General features: G+C 41.6%; 1 protein-coding gene across 1 annotated transcript in view; it reads left to right on the forward strand.

The window, feature by feature from the left end:
• TENM2 (teneurin transmembrane protein 2) overlaps window positions 1-27,692 on the forward strand; it is a 1,157,329-nt gene that overhangs the window by 1,063,369 nt on the left and 66,268 nt on the right. Inside the window, 5 exon segments of the mRNA XM_060144169.1 lie at window positions 426-693; window positions 18,618-18,761; window positions 19,188-19,310; window positions 19,313-19,436; window positions 26,532-26,552. Of these exon segments, the coding sequence (XP_060000152.1) occupies window positions 426-693; window positions 18,618-18,761; window positions 19,188-19,310; window positions 19,313-19,436; window positions 26,532-26,552 (680 nt within the window).

The following is a 27,692-nucleotide window of genomic DNA, read 5'->3' on the forward strand; positions in this document are numbered from 1 at the left end:
TACGACAGAGGGCATATTACATTATTGCCTCCCTGTTGCTTTATAGCAATTGTCGGTGGAAGTTGCAGGTTCATATAATTACAGCCTCTTGTGGCCTCCTTGCATGCAACTAGCAATAAAGCCTGCTGTTCTTATTTACATCTTTTGCCAACAGCGTGGTTTTAAAAAGAAACACAACAGTGACCAAGAATAATTATTAATCCAAAAATCATAACCTCAGCCACTTTGCTCCGTAATGCAGGATAAAGTTTTGGTTGTCGGGGGGTTTTTTCTCTCTTCTCAGCCGCAGAACGTGGTTCTTGCACTCCCCCGTAAGGCGTGATGCTTTGGTGGGGGTGGTAGCAGACAGGTAGCCTTGGGTTGCAAGCAGCCCAGCTGCCGGGGTGCCTTTGATGCAGTGTATCTAGCTTGCGTTTCCTCCCCAGGTTCTTCATGAAGAAATTGAGCTCCCTGGTTCCAACGTGAAGCTTCGCTACCTGAGCTCCAGGACCGCAGGCTACAAGTCGCTGCTGAAGATCACCATGACCCAGTCCACGGTGCCCCTGAACCTCATCAAGGTTCATCTGATGGTAGCTGTAGAGGGGCACCTCTTCCAGAAGTCATTCCAGGCCTCTCCCAACCTGGCCTACACCTTCATCTGGGATAAGACGGATGCCTATGGCCAAAGGGTCTACGGACTCTCTGACGCTGTTGGTATGTTTCAGTTTCAACCCCTTATTGATTCTTGGATTTAGGCATGCATTAAATCAACCTGTATTTATTGAGTTCCTAGTATGTGCCAAGAACTATTCTAGTAGCTAGGGAGGCAGTGGTCCATAAGCAGACAAGCATCCTCTTCCATGGACTTCCTATTCTACTGAGGGATCGAAATAATAAACACAGCCTGGACAAGAAAATATCAAGCAGCGTTAGGTGCTAATATGAAAATAAAAATGTGTTGTGTACTGGGGAAGAGGGGCAACGGTGGGTGGGCGTTCAGGGAGGGTTCCTCAGCAGATGATGTTTAAACAGAGGCTTGAATGAAAAGGAGCCGTGTGAAAATCAGGAAAAGAGCATTCTTTTCCTGGCAGAAAAAGAGAAGAGGGAGGTGTGTTTGAAGGACAGACATAGGCCAGTGTGGCTGGAATGTAGTGGACAGGGAGACTATTTGAGATGGGGAGAGAGGTGGGCAGGGGCTCGATCATGTTCCAGAGAGAACACTCTCAGGTGGCACAGAACCAGAGAACCAGAAGACGGAGCTAGAGGGGGGCTGAAAGCTACATGCTATGTTTCAGGCTTTGCCTCTGAGGGGATCACGTGATTTCCCACTTGGGAAAGACCAACATAAGAGAAGGGTCGTATCGTTATCGGTCTTTGAAGAGTTGTGAGCTGTGGATTCATGTCAACCTACCCAGTATATTTTCTTACTTGTAGAAAGCTGTCTGGGATTCATTAAAATCCAGAATCCTGTATTTTCTTCACCAGTAGGCTTGTGGTTTTCAAGAACTGCAATAAGTTACCAAAATAAGAAACCAGCAAACTCAGAAATGTTCACTGTAATTGACAGCCAGTGTTCATCAGACACTCCCTTGCCGCAGAGCATTGTGCTAAAGCCTTTGTCTTGGGTGACCTCTCAATAACCCTATCAAGTAGACCCTCTCATAATCCCCATTGAGCAGATGGGACCTGAGGGAGAGGGTAAGCAAGTTGCCTAAAGTCACAGCCCTAGCAGGCTACGCATGCTCAGAATATTGCCCTTGCGGTCTGCTTCGTCAATGGGTAGAGTTAATAACTTAAAGACAGTAGTAAGTTATCGGAGTAACGAGTGCATTTAAATATAAACAGTGGCTAATTTAATGAATATTATGTCAGGCTTTAGCCAATATCAAAATGATAGCCAACATCAAAAAGAAGATTGCATATCATAACGTACCGCATGTACTCCAGCTCCTACCATTATCAACACATCTTGTTTCCTCCTTACCTCCATCCACTTCTCCACCTCCCATATTTTTCTGAAGCAAGTCCCAAACATCAGATCATTTCATCTGTAGTATATCAGAGTGTATCCTTAAAAAACACTTTAAAAGCATAACAACAATATCACAACAAAGAAACACAAGAAGTTCTTAATATCGAATAGCCAGTCATTGTTCAATATTTCAATTGCCTCATGAGTAGCATAAAATAAAGTAGTACTTTATTTGTTTGAATCAGAATCCAAATAAGATCTACCTTTTGCAACAAATTTTTTGTTATTATACAGGTTTCAGGTTTACAGCATTATAATTCGACATCTGTATACACTACAAAGTAATCACCACCACAGCTGTAGTTAGTACCCATCACCAAACAGCTGACCCCCTTCACCCATTTTGCCCACCCTCCAAACCCCTTTCCCTCTGGTAACCACTAATCTACTCTCTGTATCACTGAGTTTGTTTTTGTTTTATTTTGTTTGTTCATTTGTTTTTTAGATTCCACATATGGGTGAAATCATTCAGGATCTGTCTTTCTCCTTCTGACTTATTTCACTTAGAATAATACCTTCAAGGCCCATCCACATTGTCACAACTGGCAGGCTTTCATTCTTTTTACAGCTGAGTAGTATTCGATTATATATACTGCAATTTCTTTTTTTTTTTAACATCTTTATTGGGGTATAATTGCTTTACAATGGTGTGTTAGTTTCTGCTTTATAACAAAGTGAATCAGTTATACATATGTTCCCATATCTCTTCCCTCTTGCATCTCCCTCCCTCCCACCCTCCCTGTCCCTCCCCTCCAGGAGGTCACAAAGCACCGAGCAGATCTCCCTGTGCTATGCGGCTGCTTCCCACTAGCTATCTACCTTACGTTTGGTAGTGTATATATGTCCATGCCTCTCTCTCGCTTCGCCACAGCTCACCCTTCCCACCTCCCCATATCCTCAAGTCCGTTCTCCGGTAGGTCTGTGTCTTTATTCCTGTCTTACCCCTAGGTTCTTCATGACATTTTTTTTTCTTAAATTCCATATATATGTGTTAGCATACGGTATTTGTCTTTCTCTTTCTGACTTACTACTTCACTCTGTATGACAGACTTAGGTCCATCCACCTCAATACATATAGCTCAATTTCGTTTCTTTTTATGGCTGAGTAATATTCCATTGTATATATGTGCCACATCTTCTTTATCCATTCATCCGATGATGGGCACTTAGGTTGTTTCCATCTCCGGACTATTGTAAATAGAGCTGCAATGAACATTGTGGTACATGACTCTTTTTGAATTATGGTTTTCTCAGGGTATATGCCCAGTAGTGGGATTGCTGGGTCATATGGTAGTTCTATTTGTAGTTTTTTAAGGAACCTCCATACTGTTCTCCATAGTGTCTGTACCAATTCACATTCCCACCAGCAGTGCAGGAGTGTTCCCTTTTCTCCACACCCTCTCCAGCATTTATTGTTTCTAGATTTTTTGATGATGCCCATTCTGACTGGTGTGAGATGATATCTCATTGTAGTTTTGATTTGCATTTCCCTAATGGTTAATGATGTTGAGCATTCTTTCATGTGTTTGTTGGCAGTCTGTATATCTTCTTTGGAGAAATATCTATTTAGGTCTTCTGCCCATTTTTGGATTGGGTTGTTTGTTTTTTTGTTATTGAGCTGCATGAGCTGCTTGTAAATTTTGGAAATTAATCCTTTGTCAGTTGCTTCATTTGCAAATATTTTCTCCCATTCTGAGGGTTGTCTTTTGGTCTTGTTTATGGTTTCCTTTGCTGTGCAAAAGTTTTGAAGTTTCATTAGGTCCCATTTGTTTATTTTTGTTTTCATTTCCATTTCTCTAGGAGGTGGGTCACAAAGGAGCTTGCTGTGATTTATGTCATAGAGTGTCCTGCCTATGTTTTCCACTAAGAGTTTGATAGTTTCTGGCCTTACATTTAGATCTTTAATCCATTTTGAGCTTATTTTTGTGTATGGTGTTAGGGAGTGATCTAATCTCATACTTTTACATGTACCTGTACAGTTTTCCCAGCACCACTTATTGAAGAGGCTGTCCTTTCTCCACTGTACATTCTTGCCTCCTTTATCAAAGATAAGGTAACCATATGTGCGTGGGTTTATCTCTGGGCTTTTTATACTGTTCCATTGATCTGTCTTTCTGTTTTTGTGCCAGTACCATACTGTCTTCATTACTGTAGCTTTGTAGTATAGTCTACAGTCAGGGAGCCTGATTCCTCCAGCTCCATTTTTCGTTCTCAAGATTGCTTTGGCTATTCGGGGTCTTTTGTGTTTCCATACAAATTGTGAAATTTTTTGTTCTAGTTCTGTGAAAAATTCCAGTGGTAGTTTGATAGGGATTGCATTGAATCTGTAGATTGCTTTGGGTAGTACAGCCATTTTCACAGTGTTGATTCTTCCAATCCAAGAACATGGTATAGCTCTCCATCTGTTTGTATCATCTTTAACTTCTTTCATCAGTGTCTTATAATTTTCTGCATACAGGTCTTTTGTCTCCTTAGGTAGGTTTATTCCTAGATATTTTATTCTTTTTGTTGCAATGGCAAATGGGAGTGTTTTCTTGATTTCACTTTCAGATTTTCATCATTAGTGTATAGGAATGCCAGAGATTTCTGTGCATTAATTTTGTATCCTGCAACTTTACCAAATTCATTGATTAGCTCTAGTAGTTTTCTGGTAGCATCTTTAGGATTGTCTATGTATAGTATCACGTCATCTGCAAACAGTGACAGCTTTACTTCTTTTCCGATTTGGATTCCTTTTATTTCCTTTTCTTCTCTGATTGCTGTGGCTAAAACTTCCAAAACTATGTAGAATAAGAGTGGTGAGAGTGGGCAACCTTGTCTTGTTCCTGATCTTAGTGGAAATGCTTTCAGTTTTTCACCATTGAGGATGATGTTGGCTGTGGGTTTGTCATATATGGCCTTTATTATATTGAGGAAAGTTCCCTCTATGCCTACTTTCTGCAGGGTTTGTATCATAAATAGGTGTTGAATTTTGTCGAAAGTTTTTTCTGCATCTATTGAGATGATCATATGGTTTTTCTCCTTCAGTTTGTTAATATGGTGTATCACATTGATTGATTTGCGTATATTGAAGAATCCTTGCATTCCTGGCATAAACCCCACTTGATCATGGTGTATGATCCTTTTAATGTGCTGTTGGATTCTGTTTGCTAGTATTTTGTTGAGGATTTTTGCATCTATGTTCATCAGTGATATTGGCCTGTAGTTTTCTTTCTTTGTGACATCCTTGTCTGGTTTTGGTATCAAGGTGATGGTGGCCTCGTAGAATGAATTTGGGAGTGTTCCTGCCTCTGCTATATTTTGGAAGAGTTTGAGAAGGATAGGTGTTAGCTCTTCTCTAAATGTTTGATAGAATTCGCCTGTGAAGCCATCTGGTCCTGGGCTTTTGTGTGTTGGAAGATTTTTAATCACACTTTCAATCAGTGCTTGTGATTGGTCTGTTCATATTTTCTATTTCTTCCTGATTCAGTCTTGGCAGGTTGTGCATTTCTAAGAATTTGTCCATTTCTTCCAGGTTGTCCATTTTATTGGTATAGAGATCCTTGTAGTAAACTCTCATGATCTTTTGTATTTCTGCAGTGTCAGTTGTTACTTCTCCTTTTTCATTTCTAATTGATTTGAGTCTTCTCCCTTTTTTTCTTGATGAGTCTGGCTAATGGTTTATCTATTTTGTTTATCTTCTCAAAGAACCAGCTTTTAGTTTTATTGATCTTTGCTATTGTTTCCTTCATTTCTTTTTCATTTATTTCTGATCTGATTTTCATGATTTCTTTCCTTCTGCTAACTTTGGGGTTTTTTTGTTCTTTCTCTAATTGCTTTAGGTGCAAGGTTAGGTTGTTTATTCGAGATGTTTCCTGTTTCTTAAGGTGGGCTTGTATTGCTATAAACTTCCCTCTTAGAACTGCTTTTGCTGCATCCCATAGGTTTTGGGTCGTCGTGTCTCCATTGTCATTTGTTTCTAGGTATTTTTTGATTTCCTCTTTGATTTCTTCAGTGATCACTTCGTTATGAAGTAGTGTATTGTTTAGCCTCCATGTGTTTGTATTTTTTACAGATCTTTTCCTGTAATTGATATCTAGTCTCATAGTGTTGTGGTCGGAAAAGATACTTGATACAATTTCAATTTTCTTAAATTTACCAAGGCTTGATTTGTGACCCAAGATATGACCTATCCTGGAGAATGTGCCATGAGCACTTAAGAAAAATGTGTATTCTGTTGTTTTTGGATGGAGTGTCCTATAAATATCAATTAAGTCCATCTTGTTTAATGTATCATTTAAAGCTTGTGTTCCCTTATTTATTTTCATTTTGAATGATCTGTCCATTGGTGAAAGTGGGGTGTTAAAGTCCCCTAGTATGAATGTGTTACTGTCGATTGCCCCGTTTATGGCTGTTAGTATTTGCCTTATGTATTGAGTGCTCCTATGTTGGGTGCATAAATATTTACAATTGTTATATCTTCTTCTTGGATCGATCCCTTGATCATTATGTAGTGTCCTTCTTTGTCTCTTCTAATAGTCTTTATTTTAAAGTCTATTTTGTCTGATACGAGAATTGCTACTCCAGCTTTCTTTTGGTTTCCATTTGCATGAAATATCTTTTTCCATCCCCTTACTTTCAGTCTGTATGTGTCTCTAGGTCTGAAGTGGGTCTCTTGTAGACAGCATATATATGGGTCTTGTTTTTGTATCCGTTCAGCCAATCTGTGTCTTTTGGTGGGAGCATTTAGTCCATTTACATTTAAGGTAATTATCGATACATATGTTCCTATTCCCATTTTCTAAATTGTTTTGGGTTCGTTATTGTAGGTCTTTTCCTTCTCTTGTGTTTCTTGCCTAGAGAAGTTCCTTTAGCATTTGTTGTAAAGCTGGTTTGGTGGTGCTGAACTCTCAGCTTTTGCTTGTCTATAAAGGTTTTAATGTCTCCATCAAATCTGAATGAGATCCTTGCTGGGTAGAGTAATCTTGGTTGCAGGTTTTTCTCCTTCATCACTTTAAATATGTCCTGCCACTCCCTTCTGGCTTGCAGAGTTTCTGCTGAAAGATCAGCTGTTAACCTTATGGGGATTCCCTTGTGTGTTATTTGTTGGTTTTCCCTTGCTGCTTTTAATATGCTTTCTTTGTATTTAATTTTTGACAGTTTGATTAATATGTGTCTCGGTGTATTTCTCCTTGGATTTATCCTGTATGGGACTCTCTGTGCTTCCTGGACTTGATTAACTATTTCCTTTCCCATATTAGGGAAGTTTTCAACTATAATCTCTTCAAATATTTTCTCAGTCCCTTTCTTTTTCTCCTCTTCTTCTGGAACCCCTATAATTCGAATGTTGGTGCATTTAATGTTGTCCCAGAGGTCTCTGAGACTGTCCTCAGTTCTTTTCATTCTTTTTTCTTTATTCTGCTCTGCAGTAGTTATTTCCACTATTTTATCTTCCAGGTCACTTATCCGTTCTTCTGCCTCAGTTATTCTGCTATTGATCCCATCTAGAGTATTTTTCATTTCATTTATTGTGTTGTTCATCATTGTTTGTTTCATCTTTAGTTCTTCTAGGTCCTTGTTAAATGTTTCTTGCATTTTGTCCATTCTATTTCCAAGATTTTGGATCATGTTTACTATCATTATTCTGAATTCTTTTTCAGGTAGACTGCCTACTTCCTCTTCATTTGTTTGGTCTGGTGGGTTTTTATCTTGCTCCTTCATCTGCTGTGTGTTTTTCTGTCTTCTCATTTTGCTTATCTTACTGTGTTTGGGGTCTCCTTTTTGCAGGCTGCAGGTTCATAGTTCCCGTTGTTCTTGGTGTCTGTCCCCAGTGGCTAAGGCTGGTTCAGTGGGTTGTGTAGGCTTCCTGGTGGAGGGGACTAGTGCCTCTGTTCTGGTGGGTGAGACTGGATCTTGTCTCTCTGGTGGGCAGGTCCACATCTGGTGGTGTGTTTTGGGGTGTCTGTGGACTTATGATTTTAGGCAGCCTCTCTGCTAATGGGTGGGGTTGTGTTCCTGTTTTGCTAGTTGTTTGGCATAGGGTGTCCAGCACTGTAGCTTGCTGGGCGTTGAGTGAAGCTGGGAGCTGGCGTTGAGATGGAGATCTCTGGGAGATTTTTGCTGTTTGATATTATGTGGAGCTGGGAGGTCTCTTGTTGACCAGTGTCCTGAAGTTGGCTCTCCCACCTCAGAGGCACAGCACTGACTCCTGGCTGCAGCACCAAGAGCCTTTCATCCACGCGGCTCAGAATAAAAGGGAGAAAAAGTAGAGAGAAAGAATTAGTAGAAGTAGGAAGGAAGGAAGGAAGGAAGAAAAGATAAAGTAAAATAAAGTTATTAAAATAAAAAATAATTATTAAGAAAAAAAATAAAAACGGACAGATAGAACCCTAGGACAAATGGTGGAAGCAAAGCTATACAGACAAAATCTCACACACAAGCCTACACATACACACTCACCAAAAGAGGAAAAGGGGAAAAAATCATAAATCTTGCTCTCAAAGTCCACCTCCTTAATTTGGGATGATTCGTTGTCTATTCATGTATTCCAGATGCAGGGTACATCAAGTTGATTGTGGAGCTTTAATCCGCTGTTTCTGAGGCTGCCGGGAGAGATTTCCCTTTCTCTTCTTTGTTCGCACAGCTCCCAGGGGCTCAGCTTTGGATTTGGCCCCGCCTCTGCGTGTAGGTCGCCGGAGGGCGTCTGTTCTTCACTCAGACAGGACGGGGTTAAAGGAGCCGCTGATTCGGGGGCTCTGGCTCACTCAGGCCGGGGGGAGGGAGGGGCACGGATTGCAGGGCGAGCCTGCCGCAGCAGAGGCCGGCATGACGTTGCACCAGCCTGAGGCGCGACATGCGTTCTCCCGGGGAAGTTGTCCCTGGATCCCAGGAACCTGGCAGTGGCGGGCTGCACAGGCTCCCCGGAAGGGAGGTGTGTATAGTGACCTGTGCTCGCACACAGGCTTCTTGGTGGCGGCAGCAGCAGTCTTAGCGTCTCCTGCCCGTCTCTGGGGTCCGTGCTTTTAGCCGCGGCTCGCGCCCATCTCTGGAGCTCCTTTAAGCAGCACTCCTAATCCCCTCTCCTCGCGCACCAGGAAACAAAGAGGGAAGAAAAAGTCTCTTGCCTCTTCGGCAGGTCCAGACTTTTCCCCGGACTCCCTCCCATCTAGCCGTGGTGCACTAACCCCCTGCAGGCTGTGTTCACGCCGCCAACCCCAGTCCTCTCCCGGCGCTCCGACCGAAGCCTGAGCCTCAGCTCCCAGCCCCGCCCGCCCCGGCGGGTGAGCAGACAAGCCTCTCAGGCTGGTGAGTGCCAGTCAGCACCGATCCTCTGTGCAGGAATCTCTCCGCTTTGCCCTCCACACCCCTGTTGCTGCGCTCTCCCCCTCCACCACCCTCAGTCTTCACCCGCGAAGGGGCTTCCTAGTGTGTGGAAACCTTTCCTCCTTCACAGCTCCCTCCCATTGGTGCAGGTCCCATCCCTATTCTTTTGTCTCTGTTTTTTCTTTTTTTCTTTTGCCCTACCCAGGTACGTGGGGAGTTTCTTGCCTTTTGGGAGGTCTGAGGTCTTCTGCCAGCATTCAGTAGGTGTTCTGTAGGAGTTGTTCCACGTGTAGATGTATTTCTGGTGTATCTGTGGAGAGGAAGGTGATCTCCGTGTCTTACTCTTCTGCCATCTTCCCCTCGTCCTCCCGCAATTTCTTTATTCATTCATCCATCAGTGGACAGTTAGGTTGTTTCCATATCTTAGCTATTGTAAATAATACTGCAGTGAACATAGAGGTGTATATATTTTTTGAATTAACATTTTGGTGTCCTCTGGATATATACCAAGAAGGGAATAGCTGGGTTCTCTTAAATTTTTTTAATCTGTAGTTTTCCCTTTCATCACTAGCTCATTTTCCCCAGTTTTACTGAGAAATAATTGACTTACATCACTGTATAACTTTATGACATACAGCATGATAGTTGATTTACTTATATTGTGAAATGATTAGCACAATAGATTCAGCTAGCGTTCATCTTCTCATAAAGAAACAATAAAAAAGAAGAGAAAAAAGGAAAATTGTGATGAGAACTCATAGGATTTAGTCTTTCAACAACTTTCCTGTATATCATACAGCAGTGTTAACTCTAGTCGTCATGTTGTACATTACATCCCTAGTACTTATTTATCTTGTATCTAGAAGTTTGTACCTTTCCACCACCTTCATCCAGTTTCCCCTTTCCCCACTCTCTGCCTCTGGTAAACCTCAAGTTTGATATGTTTTTCTATGAGTTTGTTTTGGTTTTAGTTCCACATATAAGTGAGATCATACAGTGTTTGTCTTTCTCTGTCTGACTTATTTCACTTAGCATAATGCCTTCAAGTTCCATCATGTTGTTGCAAATGGTAGGATTTCCCATTTTTTATGGCTCAGTAATATTTCATTGTGTGTGTGTATATATATATACACACACACACACATATATATACACACACATATGTATATTGTATGTATTTGTATATATATGTATACATACATATATATATATACACACACACATACTACAGTTTCTTTATTCATTCATCCATCAGTGGACACTTACATTGTTTCCATATCTTGATTATGCTGCTATGAACATGGGAGTGCAAATATCTCTTTGACATAGGGTTTCCATTTCTTCAGATACATTCTCAGAAGTAGAATTGCTGGATCATATGGTACTTTAATTTTTAATTTTTCAGGAACCTCCATACTGTTTCCAGTCCCACCAACGTTGCACAGCGGTCTCCTTTTCTCCACATCCTCACCAGCATTTGTTATCCCTTGTCTTTTTGATGGCCATTCTAATAGGCATGAGGTGTTACCTCATTGTGCTTTTCGTTTGCATTTCCCTAATAACCAGTGATGTTCAGCATTTTTTCATGTATCTGTTAGCCTTTTGTGTGTTTTCTTTGGAGAAATGTCTGTTCAGGTCCTTTGCCCATTTTTTAATTGGATTATTTGGGCTTTTTGCTGTTGAGTTGTATGAGTTCTTTATGTGTTTTGGATATTAACTCCTTATCAGATCTACTATTTGCAAATATTTTTCCCATTATATAGGTTGTTTTTTCACTTTTATGGTTTCTTGTGCAGAAGGTTTTTTTTAGTTTGATGTAGTCCCACTTGCTTATTTTCCATTTTGTTACTTATGCTTTAGGTGTCATAGCCAAAAACTCATTACCAAGACCCATGTCAAGGAGCTTTATTCCTGTTTCCTTATAGTTTCAGGTCTTACATTTAAGTATTTAATCCATTTTGGGTTAATTTTTGTAAGTGGTATAGATATGGGTCCAGTTTCATTCTAGTACATGAGAATATGCAATTATCCTGGCACCATTTATTGAAAAGACTGTCTTCTTCCATTGAGTATTCTTGGCTGCTTTGTCAAATATTAGTTGACCATATATGCCTGGGTTTATTTCTGGGCTGTCAGCTCTATTCCAATTGTCTCTTTGTCTGTTTCTATGCCAGTACCATACTGTTTTGATGACTATGGCTTTATAATATAGCCTGAAACCAGGACGTATGATGCATCCTGCTTTTTTCTGCTTTCTCAGTATTTCTTTGGCTACTCGGAGTCTTTTGTGGTTCCATATAACTTTTAGGAGTGTTTTTTTCTACTTCCATAAAAAAATGCTATTGGAATCTTAATAGGAATTACATTGAATCTATAAATGGCTTTTGGTAGTATTGACATTTTAACACTCTTAGTTCTTCCAGTCCATGTACACAAGATACCTTCCATTTATTTGTGTTTTCTTTGATTTCTTTCAATGTCTTGTAGTTTTCAGAGTAGAGATCTTTCACCTCCTTGATTAAATGTGTTCCTAAGTATTTTTTGATGCTATTATAAGTGGGATTTATTTATTTTATTTCTTATTCAGAAAATTCATTGTTGGTATATAGAAATGCTACTGGTTTTTGTATGTTAATTTTGCATCCTGCAACTTTACTGAATTTACTGATTAAGTCTTAACATTTTTTTTTTGAGTCTTTAGGATTTTCTATATATAAAATCATGCCATTGGCAAATAGGGACAATTTTACTGCTTCTTTTCCAGTTCTGATACATCTTATTTATTTTTCTTCCTGATTATTCCAGTTAGGACTTCTAATAGTATGTTGACTAGGAGTGGTGAGAATGGGCACTCCTGTCTTGTTCCTGATCTTAGAGGAAAAGCTTTCAATAGTTTTCCATTGAGTATGATGTTAGCTGCGGGCCTGTCATATATGGCCTTTATTTTGTTGAGTTGGGTTTTTTCTATGCCTATATTGTTAAGAGTTTTTATCATGAATGGATGTTGAGTATTGTCAAATGCTTTTTCTGCATCTCTTGAGATAATCATATGATTTTTTCTTTTATCCTATTAATTGGATTATCACATTGATTGATTTGCATATGTTGAACCATCCTTGCATCCCAGAGATAAATCCCACTGGATCATGGTGTATGATCATTTTAATGTGCTGCTGAATTTGATTTGCTAATATTTTATTGAGAATTTTCGCATCTGTACTTATCAGGGATACTGACCTGTAGTTTTCTGATAGTGTCCTTTTCTGGTTTTGGTATCAGGGTAATTCTGGCCTTGAAAATGAGGTTGGGAAAGTGTTCCCTCCTCTTTGATTTTTTGGAAGAGTTTGAGAAGGATTGGTGTTGATTCTGCTTAAAATGTTTGGGAAAATTCACCAGTGAAGCCATCTGGTCCTAAGCTTTTCTTCATTGGGAGATTTTTGATTACTGATTCAATCTCTTGACTAGCAATTGGTCGTTCGGATTTTCTATTTCTTCCTGACTAGCAATTGGTCATTCAGATTTTCTATTTCTTCCTGATGCAGTTTTGATAAGTTGTATGTCTTTAAGAATTTTTCCATTTCTTCTAGGTTGTTCAGTTTGTTGGTGTATAGTTATTCAGAGGAGCCTCTTATGATCCTTTGTATTTCTGTAGTATAAATTATTAAATAATGTGTCCTTATTCATTCATAATTTTGTTTATTTGGGTCCTCTCTGTTTTTTCCCTAGGTAGTCTAATTAAGGGTTGTCAATTTTGTTTATCTTTTTAAAGAACCAACTCTTTGTTTGGTTAACCTTTTCTCTTGTTTCTCTCTTTTCTATTTTATTTATTTATGCTGCAATATTTATTATTTCCTTTATTCTGCTAACTTTGGGCTCAGTTTGTTCTTCTTTTTCTAGTTCCTTAAGGCACAAAATTAGATTGTTTATTTGGGATCTTCCTTAATGTAGGTGCTTATTGCTATGAACTTCCCTCTTAGAGCTGGCTTTTAATGCATCCCAGAAGTTCTGGTATTTGTGTTTCCATTTTAATTTGTCTCTTTTTATTTCCCTTTTAGTTTCTTCCTTAATCTATTGGTTATTCAGGAGAGTGTTTTTTAATTTCCATATATTTTTGAATTTTCCAGTTTTCCTCTTGTTATTGAGTTCTAGTTTCATGGCATTGTGGTCAAAGAAGATATTTGGTATGATTTTAATCTTCCTGAATTTGCTAAGACTTGTTTTGTGGCCTAACATATGGTCTATCCTAGAAAATGTTCCATGTACACTTCTGCCATTGTTGGATAGAATGTTCTATGTATGTTTGTTAGGTCCATTGGGTCTACAGTGTTGTTGAAATCCTCTGTTTCCTTTATGACTTTCTGTCTGGATGATCTGTCCATTTTTGAGAGTGGGATATTCAAGTCCCCAACTTTATCCTATTATGGTTTATTTCTCCTTTTAGCTCTGCTAGTTTGTGCTTTATATATTTACATGCTCCACTGTTGGGTGCGTAAATATTTATAATTGTTATATCTTCTTGATGTATCTACCACTTTACCATTATATAATGGCCTTCTTTGTCTCTTTTTAACACTTTTAGTTTGAAGTCTATTTTGTCTGATATAAATATAGCTACCCCTGCTTTTTGGGGGGCATGGGATTACCATTTACTTGAAAGTTTGCAATGCCTTTTTCCATCCCTTCATTCTCAGTCCATCTGGGTCCTTATGGCTATAGTGAGTCTCTTATAGGCATCATAACATTGGCTCTTGTTGGTTTTATTCATTCAGCCGTTTCATGTCTTTTGATTGGAGAATTTAATCTGTTTACGTTTAAACTAATTAATGATAGGGACTTAGTATTGTCATTTTATTCTTTGTTTTCTGGCCCTTTTGTGATCCATTGTGCCTTCTTTCTTTTTCTGCTGTCTTTGGTATTAGTTACTTTGACTTTCTCTCATGTTCCTTTGTGTAATTACTATAGATTTTTACCTGTACTTACTATGAATCCAGACGAGATCCACCTTGTGCAACCGGCTGACTTCTCTTCAATTATTTTAATCTATGGTTTCTCCTTCCATTTCAACCTCTTTTTTTAGGTTTTATGATTGATTTGTTGAAGAAACTGTATTGTTTGCCTGTAGCATTTCCCATAGTCTGACTTGTTTTCTGATTGCACACCTGTGGCTGTTTAACATGTTCCTCTGTCCTATATCTCCCATAAATTGATAGTTGGACCTTGAGGCTTTCTAGGTTCAAGTCTGATATTTTATCTATACCAACTTTTTTGAGGTTTAACTGACATACAGTGTATACAACATAATGATTTGATATTTGTATATATTGCAAAATGATGACTACAGTAGATCTAGTTAACATCTGTCACCATACATAGTTACAAATTTTTTTTCTGGTGGTGAGAACTTTTAAGATCTACTCTCTTAGCAACTTTCAAATATACAGTACGGCATTACTAATTATAGTTACCATGTTGTATATCACATCCCTGTGACTCATTTATTTTTTAACTGAAAGTTTGTATCTTTTGACTTTCTTCACCTGTTGGGTCCACCCAGCCCCTGCCTCTGGCAACCACCAATTTGTTCCCTGTACAAGAGCTTGGCTTTTTGTTTTTTGCTTTGTTTGTTTTTATTTTTTTTTAATTCTGCTTATGATCATCTTTGTTTCATAAACACTTTAAAAACATTACTTAGATTTCTCCAAAAATTTTTTAAATTAATTAATTTATTTATTTTTGGCTGCGTTGGGTCTTCGTTGGTGCATGCGGGCTTTCTCTAGTTGTGGTGAGCAGGGGATACTCTTCATTGCAGTGCACAGGCTTCTCACTGTGGCAGCTTCTTTGTTGTGGAGCACGGGCTCTAGGCGCGCGGGCTTCAGTAGCTGTGGCTCACAGGCTCTAGAGCGCAGGCTCAGTAGTTGTGGTGCATGGGCTTAGTTGCTCTGTGGCATGTGAGATCTTCCCAGACCAGAGCTTGAACCCATGTCCCCTGAAGTGGCAGGTGGATTCTTAACCACTGTGCCACCAGGGAAGTCCCCCAAATTTACTATTTATCACAATAAAACATTGAGGCATTTAGAGCAAATGATATTCCTATTTACACAGATTTTTAGATCCACATATAGGTGAGATTATACAGTATTTGTCTTTCTTTATCTGACTTATTTCACTTAACATAATGCCCTCAAAGTCTATTCATGTTGTCACAAATGGCAAGATTTCATTCTTTTGTACGGCTGAATAATATTTCATTGATTGTATATCAGGTCATTTTTATCCATTCATCTGTCGATGGACACCTTGGTTGTTTCTATATCTTAGCTATTGTAAGTAATGCTGCAACGAATATAGGGGTGCATATATCTTTTCACTGTTGATGTTTTTGTTTCCTCCAGATAGATACCAAGAAGTGGAATTGCTGAGTCCTATGGTAGTTTTATTTTTAAGTTTTTGAGAAACCTCCATACTGTTTTCCATAATGGCTGCACCAGTTTACATTCCCACCAACAGTGCACAAGGGTTCCTTTTCTCCACATCCTCTTTTTGATGATAGCCATTCTGACAGGGGTGAGGTGATATCTCATCATAGGTTTGATTTGCATTTCCCTGAAGATTAGTGATGCTGAGCATCTTTTCACATACCATTGGCCTTGTGTATGTCTTCTTTGGATAGATGTCTATTCAGTTCCTTTGCCCATTTTTTAATTGCGTTCTTTGGTTTTTGGCTGTCAAGTGGTATGAGTTCTTTATATACTTTGGACATTAGCCCCTTATCCGATATATGATTTGCAAATATTTTCTCTCATTCAGTAGGTTTCCTTATCATTTTATGAATGGTTTCATTTGCTGTGCAGAAGCTTTTTAGTTTGATGTAGTCCCACTTCTTCCTTTCTGCTTTAGTTTCCTTTGCTTTGGGTGTCAAATTCAAAAAATCATTGCAATGACTGATGTGAAGGAGCTTATTGCCTATGTTTGCTTCTAGGAGTTCTATGGTTTTAGGTCTTATATTCAAGCTTTTAATCCATTTGAGTTCATTTTTGTGAGTGGCATAGAGTGGTACAATTTCTTTTTCTTTTTCTTTTTTTCACATGTGGCTGTCCAGCTTTCCCAACCCATTTATTGAAGAGAGTGTCCTTTGCCCATTGTATATTCTTGGCTCCTTTGTCATAAATTAATAGACTATGTATGCTTGGGTTTACTTCTGGACTCTCTAATCTACTCCATTGATCTTTGTGTCTGTTTTCATGCCAGCACCATACTGTTTTGGTTACTATAGCCATGTAATATAGTTTGAAATCTGAGCGTGTGTTGCCTCTAGCTTTGTTCTTCTTCTCAAGATAGCTTTGACAGTTCAGGGTTTTGTGGTTCCATACAGGTTTTAGGAGTGTTTTTTCTATTTCTGTGAAAAAATAGCATTGGAATTTTGATAGGGATTACATTGAATCTGTACTTTGCTTTGGGTAGTACGGACATTTTAACAATATTAATTCTTCTAATCCATGAGCATAGAGTATCTTTCCATTTATTTGTGTCTTCTCCAGTTTCTTTCATCACTTTCTTGTCATTTTCAGTGTACAGGTCTTTCACCTCCTTGGTTAAATTTATTCCTAAGTATTTTATTCTTTGATTTTTTTTTTTTTAAGCAAGACAGCTTGATAGATGGTTCTGTCTTCTTCTGTCTGGAGGTGACTAATGTCAGCCTGTCTATTCTTTTGTGATTTCAGCAGCATTGATGCTCATTGCCTAGATTCATTAGGTCATTAGGGATTGCAAAATGATATTTTAATTCTGTCATTGCTTCTTTATTATTTACTAGCTAGAATACTTTTATTTAGAGATACTTTCTCATTAACTACTTGGTTATTTGAGGTACAGTTCAAATAAGAAAGAAAGGATAAATGCTTGATTCTTTCCCTTTATTTACCAGTTTTCAACCTAATAAGCTGGCTCTCTCACATCCTCTGCTGGTGGCAAATCAGTGTTTTTAAATACCATTATGAACTCACAGGATGAAATACCTCTAATATATCCATTGAAGTTATTATCTTTCCTCATAGTCAAATTGTCTCATCTTTGGTCAGTGGAAGCTTCTTCAAGCTGATTCCCAAATTCTTTCGACGTGGCCCTAGTAGATTGTATTTCCTTCCTTGCTATCTGGTGTGATCAAATCGCCTGGTCTTCTGTTGTTCATTTCTTGTTCCAGCCGTTTCTTCAAGGAGCCCTGATTCCTGTTAATGAGAAATAATATTTCAAGGCCACAAACCAGGCACTAGCACTTCTCTTTGCTACTGAGTTGGTCATTGTTTCTTGGAATTTTCAGAGGACAAGCCAGTACATACATGGGTTTTTTTAAAAGATAAAATGTACCTCTCCTTCATTTCAACACTCCTGTATCTCAGGATTTAAAAAAAGCTGTGGAGAATCCCCAAAGGTGACACACATAGTTAAGAATTTAATGTGGAAGGAACAGCCATAATAACAATGCCTCATGTTTCTGAAGCGGCGTTCCAATTAAAAATGTACGGCATCTCGGCGTTTTGTCTCCTCTATCCTCACGACATCTCTCTGAGAAACTGAGGCTTCACTTGCTCTGTTTTACACACGGGGGAGATGGAGCCACGAGGAAGTGTGAGCTGGAACAGAACTGGAACTAACATCCTTCTTCTCCCACCCCTCTCTCCTATTTGTCCATGTGGCAAATGCAGGATTTTTATAGTTTTTGGATTCTGTTCCCCACTGAATTGCCATATAATTGGCAGGCAGTGTCCCCATGCCTGCCTCACTTGGAACTCTCTGGAATCCTCAGTGAATGTACAAAGTGCCTCAGCTAACACAAGCTGTCGCCTCCAGACTCTCCTTATAAATGAGCCACAGGGCTTCCATAGGTCTTTCTCCTAGTGAGTGAAAATAAATAACACAAAATATAGCGAATGCAGGCCGTGAACAGGCTAAGGGAGACGGTCTCCTGTCCATCTCTAAAGGAGCGTTGTATTCAGTTTCTAAATGATTCATCTCTTGCCTCCCCATCGCTGGGGTCATTTTTGAAAACCAACTGTTCATTGGAAAGTTCTTTCTATCCCCACAGACTATGACTGTGTAAAGTTTCAAGGTTGAGTTCAGCTTGAAATTTGAATTTAATATTGTATGGAATCACAAGGAGAAAAGCAATCAGCCTGCCTCGAGTGAGTTTTTTGAGCTGAATCTGTATTACCGTGAGCACAAGTTTCTCATTCCTGCTGGAGGGCTCTGGAGTAATCAAGGAAACTCTCTCATCTCCCACTCTGCCCCACCCCCTTTTATCTTTCAGTGTCTGTCGGGTTTGAATATGAGACCTGCCCCAGTCTCATCCTGTGGGAGAAAAGGACAGCCCTCCTTCAGGGATTTGAGCTGGACCCTTCCAACCTCGGGGGCTGGTCCCTGGACAAACATCACATCCTCAACGTTAAAAGTGGTACGTGAGCACATTTCCTTTTCCCAAATACGGCCTAGTCTTGCCTCTGGAACCTTCTCTCCGGCCTTGACATTTAAGTGGTAGCCCCCTCCCCTTCCCGTAGCTCTTTTTCATCAAATGACCAAAATACTCGTAAATGTCAAGGAATGTTGAGCTGTTTTTTTCCAGACCATCCACCTTAGTGTACCTCACAGTTCTTCTTCAGTGATCTCTACAAATGTTATCTTACCCCGTACCATGGCCTTGGGGTTTCCCTATCCTATGACAGCTCTCTCAGCATCATGAGGAAGTTGGGGAGCTCCCCAAAGTTGCCGTTTCCTACTGTTTCTCTTCCCTCTGTCACTTCCCCTCATCCTCAGTAAGCCTATAGAAGTGTCCTCCCCAGAGGGCTGCAATAACTGCCCCCATTTACTGCCCCTGCCCCAGGAATCCTACACAAGGGCACTGGGGAGAACCAGTTCCTGACCCAGCAGCCCGCCATCATCACCAGCATCATGGGCAACGGCCGCCGCCGGAGCATTTCCTGTCCCAGCTGCAACGGCCTTGCTGAAGCAACAAGCTGCTAGCCCCAGTAGCTCTGGCTGTTGGAGTCGATGGGAGCCTCTTCGTTGGTGACTTCAATTACATCCGGCGCATCTTTCCCTCCCGAAACGTGACCAGCATCTTGGAGTTACGGTAAGTGACTACACAGAAAACCTTCTTTTGCCCTATTGCTCCCAGTGCTACGAAACTTCCTTGGGTAAATGGTGGCCGCATGTGGGGTTCTTCAGAGAATACAGATTCTGTGTGACGGGCTGAGGTTTAAAACCTAGGCCTGGAATCAGATAAGGACTAGGGGAAATGCTTTGTGTATCTATAGAACACTGCATGTGTATCTAGTACAGTGGTCGACACCTGCCTTACAGCAAAGGAGAAAGCCTTCGGTCAAGGTGCTGGGGGTGGGACCTGGGTAGCCGTGTTGTATAAAACCTTCACATGTGAATCTGATGCATACCAAATAGTGAAAGGACCACTACTTTAAGCTGATGGTCCATTTCACGGGTTTCTAAAGTGGTACTTCTTAAAAATACAGATTCCTGGAGCCCACCCCCGGGGGCACTGGTTCAGTAAGTCTAGAGAAGGGCCGAGGCATCTCTTCTCTTTGACAGGCTCTGGAGAAGATTCTGACGCACATCAAAGTTTAAGAACCTCTGACATTCATGTATTAGTTCAGGCATTTATATTGAGCACCTCTGTGTGCTGGCTCACTATGAATTTTCTGGATATCTCTGCACATTTACTAGGATCTGACTTAGAAGTACTGCATAGGCCTTGCTAGGTAACTTCTGTCCACCCCTGGGAGATTCCTCCTGGCCATTGCTAGCTACTGAGTCTGAAGTCCAGGTCTCTGTGCTGGACAAAAGCTCTTTGAAACTCTCTTTTCAGGAAAGTTGATTCTAGGCCCTCAAACCTAGAGAGGGATCTGTAAGTAGAGGGAGAAATGCAGTCTATAAATAAGGGAAATAATTCATTCAACAAGGCAAATATATACTATGTGCGGAACTGTCTGGCGAAGGGAAAAAAAACCAAAACAGAGGAACAAGCAAAGCCTCAGTTGTGTTTGTGGTCTGACAGGGAACTTCAAACTACATCATGTGGACAAATTAAAAATTTTTCAAGAAGCACTAAATGCCATAAGGAAACTCTAACGGAGTAAGAAATAGAACCGTGGTGGTGGGAAGGAGGGAGGAAGAAGCTTCGTAAGATAAAGTAGTCAGAGAAACCCCTCATCCTAGGTGATATTTGAGGTGGGACCTGAATGATGAGATCAGCCACGTGAAGACCTGGGGAAGAGTATCCCAGGCAGAGAAAAGTTGTGCCAAAGCTCTAACATCAGCAAACAGCCTGCTTATTTAAGGGACTGATGGAAGTCCAGTATGGACTTCTGAGAGTGTCTCAGAGTGGGGCGGAGAGGTAGATAGGGGACCAGGACTTCAGGGTCTGAATGACCATGTCGACACGTGTGAATCGTACTCTGCTTTTAAATTGATTTTATTGAAGTATAGTTGATTTACTGTGTTGTGTTCATTTCTGCTGTACAGCAAAGTGATTCAGTTATACATACATATGCATTCTTTTTCACTTTCTTTTCCATTATGTAATGCACAGCCATTGGAATTTGGAAGTAGGAAGGGGGGGTGGAGCTGACATGATCTGATTTGCATTTTTTAAAGAGGACTCTGGCTATTGGGTGACGAATGGACTGTTGGGGTGTAAGACTACAGTTGGGAGCTGTAGCAGTTGTCCAGGATTTGGGGGATGGTGAGATGGACTAGGATGGTAGCAGGGGAGATGGGGAGCTTCCAACTGGAATATATTTTCGAAGTAAATCTGATAGGAATTGTGTTTATAGGGTGTAAAAAAAAATGAGGGGAAAAAAGAGAGAGGAGAGAAGAATCAAGGGTGATGCTGGGATTTTGACCTGAGCAGCCAAATGGGCGGTGGTGTTTTCTGAGGCAGCTTCAGCTGCCAACTGAAGGACTTAGAAGAAGTCACAGGGCGCATCTACATTCTGTGTCTCTGAGGCCCCTCCTGGGGGAGAGGTTAGTGCTCTGACCACCAGAAAGTGATGCTGAGTGTTCTGAGGAGCTGAGACCGTACCGGGCACTGGGAGGGGTAAAAGGAGAGAAGAAAACCCAGCTTCCACCCAAGAAGGTTCCAGCCTCTGTGATCAGTGATCCAGGATGTGTTTACCAAGCATTAGGGTGGGTCAGGCCCGTGCTGGGCCCTGAGGGTCCAAAAGGGGATGACACCCAGGCTCAAAGAGCACCCATTCGAGGGTGAGAGATGGGGACCTGGGCAAGAAAAGGCAACTCAAGCTGAGTGTTCTAGAAGAGCCAACAGCCAACCATCATGGAAACACAGAGGGGGAGGCCATGGGGTAGAGTAAGAGGGTGTAATCATTGAAAGGCGAACAGGGAGAGGAAGAAGGACGCAAAGTGGAAGAGGCTGGATAATCCTCAGGCCGTCCAAATGACAGTCAGACAAGCCACCCTCCTAGAGCTCCCCAGCTAGGTCCCTTTCCTAACACGTTTCCTTCCTTTCTTACCCTAGTAAAGCATCTTCTTCGTAGGCATCCTCTGGGCAGTGGAGAGCCGTGAAAGCAGGCAGGGAAGGGGGTGGAGCTGGCGCTGGGCTTTTCCATGAGGGCTGCATGATTTCATCTGGCATTTGTCACCCTCCACATCTGGCCCTGGCTTCTTTGTCGCCTCTCTTCCCGCTCAGAGCCACATCAGCCCTTGCCTACCCATCCCCGCCTCCACACCTTGACTCACTCTACTTAAAATACCTTCTCTACCTCGTCTCCCTCATCAGTTCCATCTTTAAGACTGGGCTCTTCCATGAAGCCCAGTCTCCCCAGCAGAAATAATTCTCTCCCTCCCCTGGGCCACTTAACTCTAATTTTCCACAAAGGTGACACCATCGACTGCCTTGTTTTTTAGCTATTTCTGCAAGTCTGTAGGGCCCCAGGGTGTGAACTTCTGTAGAGCCGGCACCTTTGACATCTTTGTCCCTTGGTGCCCAGAGCGGTGCCTGGCCCACAGGAGGGCGTCAAGACATGTTGCTTGGGTTAAAGGGGACGAAGACCAGCATCCACCGTTTGGTTGGAGTTTGTCCCTGATTCCACGTCTCTGAAGTTGCAGGGGCCACAACATCAAGGGTACAAGCTAAGGGCCCACGTGGTGACATTGAGGACAGCTGCGGAGAAGTGTAACTGTCAATTTCCCTTCACGGCTGTGTGATTTTTTTTTTCCCCCTTTTTTAACCGCCTTTGGACTCGCTCTTGTTTTATCAGCCAGGTATCCAGGCGATTAGAAGTTAAGCTTTAACAAGAACACTGGTTTGATTCCTCTTTTCTTCCCACTACATACCGGAAAACAAAGGGATGTCAATCCCCTCTCTTCAAAACAGTAACCAGCAAAGGGCGGGGAGGTGGGGGGCCATGGACGGGCAGGGAGAGACCTGTCGTGCTGCTGTCTTTTCTCCAGTGTGAGTTGGCAGCTGAACGATCCAGTTTTGGGAGTCGGTGCCCGTCCCTGTCTCACTTACCCAACCCAGAGCTGACCCTCCGAACCCGAATTTTATTTAAACGTTCACTCTCCTTCTTCCTTGCTTCTTCCTTTGCCTAACCAAAACATGCAGGGGCAGAGTTCTACGTGCTTGAAAAACTTCTGATGGTAGAAGGAGCCTTATTCCTAGGTAAACCGATTATCACCTGGCAGCTCCAATTCCACTGGCATTCAAGACATTTTCAACACCCACCTCCCCAGAAAGCCTGATACCCCACCTCTAGGAGCCCATTTCCCTTCTCATAACTATCACCCTCTTCAGATGGTCCTTGGGAAACCCAGGCCCTGGGGAATAGAGTAAATCTGTCAGTCACTCACATCTTAGGTGAGCTTCGGTCAGCGGGAAAGCTTTCCTTTCTCCCCCCATTTGAGACTATCTCAAGACGTGAACCCCAGTGTGAGGCAGTAAATGATGACGGACGGGACAGTGTCGCTCTGCCTTTTCTTAACTTGGCCCCTTTCCATAAACATAAGAATCTCACACTTTCCTTCACGTTTGAAATTCTAATTTTCTTTTCATTTTCCCATTATAAAATTATATTATGATATGAACTATGCTTTTTTCCCAACTAAAACACTTCCCCATGCTGAGATTCTGACGGAGGTATTGGGGTAGGTCAGCAGCATCATTGCACCAGGGAGGATGTTTAGGGGAGGGAATGGTCCAGCCCAAATGTGTGAGTGCTAGAGAGGGAAGAGACACAAGAAAAGTGGGAGCCTAGGAAGGCGGGCAAGGGCAGCAGAAATTGAAAGTAAGCTTCCCCAAAGGCCAGCTTTGCCTGAGAGTACAGCTCCAACAGACCCTGCTTAATGCCAACGTAGAACATTAGGGAGGAGAATGAGATTGTAGTCAGAGAGGAATGCTTCCTCTGTGAGGTCAGGTTATAAACATGGAGGTCAGGAAACAAAATATAACACAGCACCTACCCAGAGTAACAATGACAACAATATTTCCATAAAATTTTGGACAGTTCTTGGCACTGTGTTCAAAGCTCTTTCACCAGGGAGGTACCCAGGTTTCATGGGGCCTGAATCTTATGCAATTTGGGAATGAAACTGACTATCATTTAGGATAAGAAAAGAAACCAAAACAAATTGCAAATTTTGAAAGTCTGACAATTAGTGCAAACATCACAACATCCAGACAAATAACCTAAAATTTGTTGTTAATTAACTATACACTTCCACGATATATGACTTCTCCATTGAGCACGCCACCTTCTGTAATGATGCTAGGTGAGTTGGCACGATAGGGCAGGAGGATTGCTGAAAGCCGTGAGTAGCAGAATGGCCAGCAACCATCTAAAAGATGGTAGAAGGACCACGTATGAGCTGCATAAGCACATCTGCCTAAAACTGAACTATATGTATCTCAACTCACTTCTCTTGAGTTAGAACTAAAACATACAAACAAAAACTGCGGCCGCTCCAGCTCCACCCTGTTCTGTGGCACAGAGGGATGGAATCGGAATGAAAAGAGACAACAGTCTCATCTTATTGCAGCTTTGTGATTCTGAGCAGAACGTGAGGGACTGGAACTCATCCAAGGCAGGGTCTGGCAGCGCTAAGGGAAGCAGCCTATTCCTTCCTCCACTCAAGAACCCATTTTTCCAGCCCTTACTCTCTCCGGGGCTCTCTACTAAGAATCAGCTGTATGGAGATGAGTCAGTCATGTCCAGATTTACTTACTCGCTTCTGTTCACGATGAAGCTAGGAAGACAAGCGCACACAGATAAATCACAAGACAGCCTGCTGAGAGCTCCCTGAGACGAGCGGAGAAGGCTTGGGGAGACCCTGAAGGCTTTGCAGGGGAGTCGTTGAGACTCCACAGTGTGAAGAGCTAATCCTTCTCAATTCTCGAATCTGAGACACCACTTTTTCCTCAAAGGGTTGGTTTCTTTGAAGCCATGGTTGCAAAGCCTAGGCCTGTCCCTTGTAAGTAGGGCACCTATGCTCTTCTGTTGGCTTGGCCCAAAAGTTCATTTGGTTTTAAGAAAAATAAAAGACCTTTTTCATTTTCACCAAGGACTTTATCGAACAAAGAATTCATGAACTGAACGAACATTGTGGCCAACCCAATACACAGACTGACTCACCGGTGCTCTTATCTGGGTTTGTTGCCTGCTAAACACCCACTCTGCTAATGGCCTTGGTCTGGAATAGCGGTGACCTCAGCCTTTCTCCGAAGTTCAGATCTACATGATCATTTGCACTCTGCAGTCTCAGTGACTTAGTCACCCCTGCCTTCTCCTTCCCCCAACACAGGTATTATATTAATCAACTTAAAGCAGATGTTCTTAGCAAAGAAGTAGGTCGGGTCTGCAGACCCAAATCCCAACCAGTCTTTTGACAAAATCTTGACTGAAAAAAAGTGGAATCGATATTGCAATAATTAAGAGCCAAATATGACTACCACTGGCGGCAGATAACATTTCACTTTCATTAAGCAATATAAAATAGATGCGAGAATTCCTGGCTGCCACCCTGACACACCAGGCTTTGCAGAATGAATCTTAAATTGCACTATGTCAGTCAGAGCTCAAGAGTTATCAGCATCATTTAATTAACTTTTTTTTTAATGTAAAAACTAACATGTTGGAATAAAATATAAAAATGTAATCCCTGTGCAAACCCACCACTAATGATGGCCCCCGGCAGAGACCCGAGCCGCACCCAGGCAGGAATCAGGGCATTAAACCCTCTTTGTTCCTTCCTTGAAGCCTCCTCCCTTAGCTGGAAGGGAAAGAGGGGTCAGGGGTTTCTTCCACGTTGGCCAGGAGCCTCAGGAGTGGGGAGCACTTTTCTATTTAAGGCCCTAGCCTCTCTCCTCTTCTCCTTAATGCCCTTAAGATTCAGCCACTCTCCTGTTGAAACTGACGTGTATTTTTATTCTTAAAAGAAAACAGAAGCAACACTTTGACTAGCTTTCCGAAAAAGAATGTGAACTGGAGTCTTTGGCTCCAATTACGAGAGGATGGTAATCGCCTGTGAGTTTCACTGATGGGTGTTATCTGTAAGAAAGAATGCATACTTGGGGGCCCACGCGTGCGAGGGAGATGGGGAGAGGGGAGGGGGCAAGGAGCAGAGCGAGGAAATGGTTGAGACTCTCAGGGTTCAACAGGGTGTTTGGCAAATGCAATTGGCTGTGGGCAGGGCCGCTCTCTCTCTCGGGTGGGACAGACTCTGTAATGCACCAATGGCAAGTAGGTGGTACAGGCATCACCACACCCAAGGCGGATGTTCCAAAGGCGTCACAGGACTCTTGACGGCTGAGCTTGAATTTGGCTTCAGAATCCTCCCACTCCCGCCCTCCCAGCAGCCATTACCAATCGATAGGTGTTGGCACTCAAGAGGTAACCTGTGTGCCATCCCTTCATTAGCCTGGTTCACCTGTTGCCACCTGTGTCACGTGACGCCACATTGCTGGTCAGAGAATTCAAGTTTTCTTGTCTAGATTGTCCAATGGCCGGGAGGAATCCAAGATGAGAGGAGCTTCCCAGATAATAGTGCTGGGAGCCGTCAGCTAGAAGGGAAAAAAAAAGAAAAAGAGTGCCTTTTGGGGGGGGCCCATTATACAAGAAACGAAAATGTTATGTTTGCTTTATCATCAGTTCTTCCGCTAACTGTTTGTTCTTTTTCCTTCTGTTTTCTTTCTCTAAAGAAATAAAGAGTTTAAACATAGGTAAGATGAAGAAGTCTTTCCCGTATAATTCGATATGGTTCGTTTGCTACCTTGTGTTTGCTTTTTGTTTTGTGCTTTCTTGTGTCATGTTGTATATTTTTATGTACCAAACATAGTAACTTTTTATGTGCTAATTGTGTGTTGTGGATATGATAAGCTTTAGCAATTATGAAATTCAGTCAAAAAGGAACCAAATAAGCTGACAGTAATTAGAATTTCCGGAAGATGCAAGTGCAAGGGAATGAACCCTCAGCAAACTTTCATCCCGACTACTCAGTGCGGTCCATAATTGGGCTAAACATTTGAGGCAAACTTCTAGCTTTTGTAAATGCTGGACTGGGTTCACAAAAGCTTTAATGAACTGGAAACGGGTCAAAAACTCATTTTCAAACTCCTTAATGATTTTTTTTTTCCCCTGGATATATGGTCACTTTAAAAAAGAAAAACAAGTTAATTGCCAATCTGCTGGTCAGAATGAATCCAACAGTCAGATGCATTGGAAATTGCCATGGAATTCAGTCACTTTTAAGTATCATGAAGGGTGTGAACCGAGTACTTTTTGTCTAAGTAGGCTTTGTCATGCTCTGAGATTATCGCCTAAACCATATTCGTCCAATTCACATATATGTGCATGTTGCTCTGGGGAGCTTCCTGTTACAACGTTAGGAAAACTCCAGGTTGCACTAAAATGGAAGAAAAGTGACCTTCTTTTTATTTGGAAGAGGAAGAAAAAACAAAGCAATGTATTTTAATACTCAAGGGACTCCTCTTCCCTCCTTGAAATGAAGTTGGCAGAGGCTCCTGCGTGATGGAAGGTCAAAATTCGACAAAGAATAAAGCCGTACAAGATCATCAAAGTCAGTGCAAAAGCCTCGTGTACGAGTCCTCTGCCTCCTCCATCTCAGGCACGCCCAAATTGGCTGGTTTTAGACACCCGCATTGGGCCAGATTTTTTCAAAGGCAGCAGTGCCCCGGAAGGACACCCGCTTCAAACTTCCACACTCCATCTGACCTTTGCCATAGCCCCAGTGTGAAAGCGTGGCTATCCATCTCCCTGAGCTCCTCTGCAAGAATGTTGATTGCAATGAGTTATGAGGCCCTGGGAAGAATGGGCTCCCAGCAAGAACTGACCCCACCCCC

This window comes from Lagenorhynchus albirostris, chromosome 3 (assembly GCF_949774975.1).
Source record: "Lagenorhynchus albirostris chromosome 3, mLagAlb1.1, whole genome shotgun sequence".
Taxonomy (NCBI): domain Eukaryota; kingdom Metazoa; phylum Chordata; class Mammalia; order Artiodactyla; family Delphinidae; genus Lagenorhynchus; species Lagenorhynchus albirostris.